The sequence below is a fragment of the Triplophysa rosa genome, linkage group LG11 (assembly GCF_024868665.1).
Source record: "Triplophysa rosa linkage group LG11, Trosa_1v2, whole genome shotgun sequence".
In the NCBI taxonomy this organism is placed as follows: Eukaryota; Metazoa; Chordata; class Actinopteri; order Cypriniformes; family Nemacheilidae; genus Triplophysa; species Triplophysa rosa.
Window position 1 is genome coordinate 2,803,561 of NC_079900.1, and position 6,981 is coordinate 2,810,541.

Below are 6,981 nucleotides of genomic sequence, written 5' to 3' on the forward strand. Positions count from 1 at the left end.
CTGAAACCCTTGGACTTCCATTGTAACACAAAACCGCCGAAACATTTCTCAAAATATCTTCTTTTGTGTTCCACTGAAGAAAGAGACGTATACAGGTTTTCATCCACACGAGTGAATAAATGATGACAGAGTTATTATCTTTGGGTGAACTAATCTCTCAACTAGTAGCTACGTAGTCACATGAGCATGTAAAGATTATTTCAGATTTAGTCAGTATTTTATTCACCTCCCTTTCCAAACATGTCTTGCGCAATTTTCTTTTTCCTCATCATTGTGTGATGAATGTGATGCAACATCTCTTCACATTTCGTGCTCGCTCTAGTGGACAACTTGTGCAACTTCAATGGACGGCCTTCAGGACTTCCATTGAAGGACTTCAGGTTCTTTCAATCTCAACTGATCTGATGACTTTGGCGTCTTACCTGCAACAGTAAAAGTCTTTATCTAGGATTCATCCCGTGTTTATTTCTGGGGATGGGAATAAAACGACACGCCCCTGATAACTGAGACCGGACCGAAGAGATCCGAGTCTATTAACCAATGTGACCCAGCTCCAAATAAACAGACACTTCGTGTTAACAACATTTTTATTGCTCTTGTAAGTCGCTCCAGATGAAGGGAACTGTTGCCCCTTTTTCACAGAGGTCTACAAAGTGTGTTTTTATTCACCATAAATCATAACCGGGAGCAAAAAGCTTGAAGCTTAGAAAAAGGCGGCTTTCTGAGGTAACAGTCATTATTTTTTCTAACAAACCCCAACAGTTGCATAAGACCTGGCTGTAAAGCGTGGAATTCTGGATAGACTGGCGTTTACAATGCGAGTAAATGGAAATGTGCAAGAGAAATCAAATGCAGCTTTGATAGCATCACTGTTCTAAACATCCCTGATAGCACACTCTATCTGGTTTACGTCTATTTGACGTCTGCATTTACATCTACAATACATAGTTTGCTCATAGATCTGCAATACGTCTGCTGTCAGACGTCATATAGACATCTATAAGACGTCTGTAAGACGTTTATGATTTAGAATGGATGTAAAACTGCTCTTTCTAAGATGTTTAGCAGATGTTTTTACACAGCAGATGTTTTCCAGATCTCCAGATCTTTAGCAGACGTATTACAGACGTCTCCGAAACGTATCGCAGATGAGCAAACTGTGTATTGCAGATGTCTTGCAGATGTAAATGCAGACGTCAAATAGAAGTAAGCCAGATGGAGTGTGCTATCTGGGATGCGGTGGAAAAGTGTTATGCTTTTTACGCCGTAAAACCAAAAGATTTAGCTTATCAATATCACAGACAAGAGAAAAATCAACTATAGTTACTATTTGAAGTAAATAAATCAAGGCAAAAGTGTGTATAACCTGACTTTATAATCTATGGTCAATATAGGCTATGTTTTAAAAAAGACAACCTTTGTTTTTTGGATACAAAATCTAAAAGCGAACGTTCATATTTCACATTCAAGGCAGCGGATACCCATTTTCAGTCTCACAACATTTTATTTTTGCTATTTTTTACATTTTTATAAGTGTGTGTCAGCCATTTTTTGTCATCCCATGCATACACATTTTCCCTCCGAAAACTGCAGTTTATAAAAGTGGCGCGGAAAGAAGAAGAGTTATTTTGGTGAACTCTCCTCACATTCACAAGAAGCTCCGCCTCAAAACCTCCCTCCACCCGGTATCCCAGAATCCCCTTCCCTCAAACACCCCCACACACAACCTCTTCACTCGTCTGAAGAAAATAAAAGTCCCATTACATCCGTCTCGGTCGACTCCACTGAAACGGACCTGCGGCGGGAGCAGGATTAGCTCCACTGCTCCGTCTTTGTTTTTGGCTCCTCCTCGCGTTCTCTCTCCTCCACGGTCTCCCTCCCACCTCGTGCTCTTCTCTCAGTTTCGCCGGTAGCGGTTTTTGGGCTTCTCCCCGCATCCGGTGGCCTCGCAGGAGGACAGGGTCGGGTTCTTGCCGGAGTTGATGCTGCTGAGCAGGGCGGGCAGTTCGTGGGTGATGGCTTTCTCGATCTTCTCCAGCAGACAGCCGCCCATGTAGGAGCACTGGGCGGACAGCTGCTTGAAGCTGTTCACGGGGTTGACCCCGAAGAAGTCGCGGTACGCGTCTCGGTTGGGCAGGTCGAACTTGCTGACGTTGGTTTTGGCCAGGATGGACTTGAAAATGTAGAACTTGTCGGGGTCGTCCACGATCTCCTTGAACACCAGCTCGGAGTCGCTGAAGAAGCTCATCTGGTCCTTGAAGGTCTGCACGTAGCGGTCCACCAGGAGGGCGTGAATGCGGACGCGGATGCCGTGCTGACGGATGAAGGCGATTTTGTTCTCCAGCCGGTTCTCGATCACCTGGTTGAGGTCCTCCAGCAAGGAGATTTCTTCCCGTTTGAAGAGCTCGAGGCTGGTGTCGGGGGCGTAGTCGTAGGGCCAGAAGGAGCTGACGTAGACGCGGGGGGGCTCGGTGACGTTGATGAGGGGCGCCAGGCTCCAGAAGAGGGCACCGTAGACGCGCATGAGGTCCTGCGTGGCCAAGCTGTCGGCCTTGTTGAGAATGATGCGAATCTGAGACTCTCGACCTTTCAGCTGCCGGAAGAGCATCTCCAACTCGAGACCCACGTCCAGCTTGGTGGGGTCAAACACCACAAAGATCAAGTCTGCGCGGTCGATGAACCACTGGCACACGTCGTTGAACGGGTAGCCTAGAAATGGGAAAGACAGGAAAGTAGTTATCGGGGATGTGTGTTTTTGCATTTCAGTGTTTTAAAGCCGTGAGTAACGTTACCTCTCTCCTGCTGTTTGCGGTTCTCAATGATTCCAGGCGTGTCCACGAACGTCACCCTTTCTAAGAGCTTGTGGGGCATCTCGATTCCAACCAGCTTCTCCAGAAAGTTCTGGCCAAACTTCTCAAGGGGGGAGAAGGAGCGAGAGCTGTCGGCAGCCATGACGATGCCCTCCACCGTACGGATCTTCTCTCCGTGCATGATGACGGTAAACTCTGAGGTAGTGGGCTCGGCACCTGGAGAAACAGAAGACAGATTAGAGAAGCAAATATAAGATACATTAGAAAAACAAACAATCCAAACAGAAGAAACCAAGTATTTATCATCTAACCAACTTAATTATACAGTGTCAAACCAAAATAGGGAAGTTATGACAAAAAACACACCAATTGTAACCCGCTTGTGATTTTTTTGCCTTATTGTGTCTTAAAAATGGCGGTTGCTAACAAGTTGCTAAAAGCGACTACTTCTTTGGCGGGGACGTTAGACGTCATCGCGCATATAAAACTCACAAATAATGCAACATGGGCACAAATCTCTTAAAACGTAGATGCGGATTTATTCACGGAGCAATTATAATAGGGAACATATTTTTAATAAAGTTTGAAAGAGTTGTCGGAGGCTTGGTGGTTACTTCCGGGTTAGCCTAGAAAAATATGTCATATCTGAGGTACTGGATGATGTTCAGAAGCCCATGGGGAGCATCTAGGGGTGAAGTTACAAATTGCAACCAACGGCTCACTCCACACCTCCCTTTCAAAGCACTACGGTGGCTGACACAGAACTAAGATGTCGTCACGTTTTCGCTTCTTTGCCGAAGGAGATCACGTATTTATGAAAGTAGAGCAGTTTGTCCATTTAGGGCTACTATAGAAACAACATGGAGAATTCCATGCAAGGGGACCCGCGGTGTATGTAGATAGAAATAACTCATACGCTTCATTATGTATGGTCTTTATACACCTCTGAAGACGTAGTAATGTATATTATATTGCATTCCTGTCAATAGATCCTCCAATATAATTACGCACTGGACCTTTACGTTGTTTGCTGTTTCTCTACATGGATTGTTTACCTGTATACAGCTGGTACGGAGTGTCCTGCAGACCCAACAGATAGTTGACCATGGAGGACTTGCCCACACTCCAGGGTCCCAGAAACAGCACCATGGGTTTGGAGGTGATTTCTCCATCTGTTTGAGAAACAGCGAGAGAAGAATAAGACAAGAGAGAACAGTTGAGTACGGAAAAGTCAAAACACCAAAAATATGTCAACTCCAGAGAAGCTTTTGTTCTGCTATCATATTCAGTATATACACCAATGATTAGGTTTATATCAGCATGAATTGAATTGTATATTGTGCTAATCTTCTCAGTCAGCATATTGTTTGTAGCTGGTTTACCAAAATCATATGTTTAAAGCAATTTTAACTTTAAAGGGATACTTCACACAAAAATGAAAATTGTGTCATCATTTACTCACCTTCGAGTTGTTCCAAATCTGTATAAATTTCTTTGTTCTGATGAACACAGAGAAAGATATTTGGAAGAATGCTTATAACCAAACATATCTCGACCCCCATTGACTCCCATAGTAGGAAAATTTACTTTATCATTTTTTTTTGTTCTGTTGAACACAAAAGAAGACATTATGAAGAATGCAGGACAGCAAACAGTTCTGGGGCACTTTTGACTACCGTTGTTTTTTTTCCTACTATGGGAGTCAATGGGGGGCAAAATCTGTCTGGTTACAAGCATTCTTCCAAATATCTTTCTCTGTGTTCACCAGAACAAAGAAATTTATACAGGTTTGGAACAACTCGAAGGTGAGGAAATGATGACAGACTTTTCATTGTTGGGTGAAGTATCCCTTTAATGAAAGTGTTAAAATTTCAGCGCTTGACAGTGATTCACATTGTGTGGTGGTGGTTGGGTTTTACTGACATTTTTCTTTCACTGGCGTTCATAAGACAAACAGTCAATCACATTGAATTGCACATTCACAATGGGTGAGCAGAGATTGTGCGCAGCAGGCAGCGGGTGTTATGAATGTCACATGCAGCATTGCTCAGCGCCACTGCAAACAATCCTGCACATGTGCTCATTCTACACCTAAACAAAAAGCCTGAATCCCAAGAGACACTGGTTTTAGTTTGTGATGTGATTCGCAAATTCATAAATCTGACATTTCTATACTTATCTCATACTTCTGGGATTAAAGGGATAGTTCACCCAAAAATAAATATTTTGTCATCATTTACTCACCCTCGGGTTGTTCAAATAAGTTTCAAACCTATATAAATTTCTTTATTCTGTTAAACACAAAGAAAGATATTGTAAGTATGTTAGCAATTTTCAGTTCTGTGACATCATCCACTACCATAGTAGGAAAAAATATATTGTTTATTTTGTTGTTCTGTTGAGCACAAAGTGAGATATTTTGAAGAATTTAGAAACACAAACAGTTCTGGGGCACCTTTGACTACCATTTAATTTTTCCTACTATGGCAGTCAATGATGTCACAGAATTGAAAATTGAACATTCTTCCAAATATCTTTCTCTGTGTTCATCAGAAGTCACAAAGTAGTTTATACAGGTATGAAATGACATGAGGGTGAGCAAATGATGACAGAATTTGGGTGCACTATCCCCTTAACACTGAAAATCTGCCCATGTCAGTCTGACCAAATGACATTCCTCTTGAATGAATTACATCACATCACACTGAAAAAAGGAAACGCAGATTAGAGGACTGTCCAATTTCTTCTTCAAATAAGTAAATGAATCTCTTGCATGTAAATGCCAGTTTCCAGATCATTTGTTTAAGTTCAATATGCGAGCACGTTGAAGAAAGCAGCTGTTAAAGCAACAGAGAGAGAATTAAGCTCAACTCTGATCTGTTAGCTGAACAATCACTGTCCGCATTTACATTCACAACCAAAAGCAACAAATCTAAAGTGCCACAACGTGCATAAATCACAACGAAACGACGATATACAATAAAACGGACCCGAGTTACACAGTTTACAAATGCCAACCAATAATACAGTGTAAATTCATTTAATCTTAATAGCATCTTCGATATTTATCATTTCACTCCCATTTTTCCTTACGTCTCTACTGAGAAAATGTGTTTTCTGTAAAGCTGCTTTGCAACAATGCAAACTTGTTATAGAATTAAGTTGCAGGTGAAGCGATTACAATGCAAACAGTTGTGCAGGAGCGAATTAAAGTGTAATGCAAATATGCAATTCATCTACATCGCACATGTCTTGCTAAATTGCTAAATTTGAACGATTTTGACTTTCATCTGCTTAAAGATGATGTTTAGATGCCCAAACGTGGGAATGATGGAGTTCTTGTAAGAAGGGAAACTGACATGGCATCTTATTCTTATGTCACACAACCCCCCAACTGGAGGATCACAGATGCAAAACACTTCAGATATATATCACATAAATGCACTGCCTATAAAGTACCAGTTTACATTCTGTAGACAGCCCACGACAATGACTAGTCACACGCAAACCCGTTATATCAACACATTTAGCTTTGTTAGCTTGTAAGCCATTGATACAGAATGTGAGTGTATTCCTAGAATTTGACTTTGTACATTTTTAGCAGATATATGTTAACTTAAAATGTGTAGTTGTTTCTTCTCTGGCAAAAATAAACCCAAACATATTTATGATTCATATTCCAGATGCTCCCTAGAATCACGACGTCCCTTTCGCTCCAAACCTTTCTGTATAAAAGTGTAATTTTGTAATTCCTTACATTTTGATGACTTTCAAACATAACTTACGGACATGTTTAAATGCATGGGCAGATGAGCGGCAGCTGGCATCACACTGCAGGGGGTGAAGAGACACAGGCAGTGCCATGCAGTGAACCCCCCGTTATACCCACCTGTGGCTGAATCCCCCAGCGTGCGTCCAGGATAGGCTGTTTTAGTGAAGGGGGGTAGTGTGACATCAGGGGAGGAAGATACAGATGTGAGGATGAGAGAGGATGAAGATGATGAGTGTGAGGAAAAGTGGAGCAGGAGGAGAAAGAGATGAAGAGAATGTGGAGGTGTAAAAGAGAGAAAAAAGAGAGAAAGAGAGGTTACAGACACTTTTCCTGTGAAAATATGAGTTGAAATGTGTGCGGATGAACTATGATGGACGTCCAGATACAAAGTTTCCTACC

General features: G+C 42.0%; 1 protein-coding gene across 2 annotated transcripts in view; it reads right to left on the bottom strand.

The window, feature by feature from the left end:
* Positions 1-575: 575 nt before the first annotated feature.
* The window catches only part of srl (sarcalumenin), a 16,470-nt gene continuing 10,064 nt past the window's right edge, over positions 576-6,981 (bottom strand). Inside the window, exons 4-7 of one of the 2 annotated variants that reach the window (XM_057346491.1) lie at positions 6,700-6,735; positions 3,866-3,982; positions 2,793-3,026; positions 576-2,709 (exon numbers count right to left, since the gene is read on the bottom strand). In XM_057346491.1, the coding sequence (XP_057202474.1) occupies positions 1,898-2,709; positions 2,793-3,026; positions 3,866-3,982; positions 6,700-6,735 (1,199 nt within the window). In that variant the 3' untranslated portion in view covers positions 576-1,897. The remainder of the gene's footprint in view (positions 2,710-2,792; positions 3,027-3,865; positions 3,983-6,699; positions 6,736-6,981) is intronic. The other variant, XM_057346492.1, reaches the window with a different exon arrangement.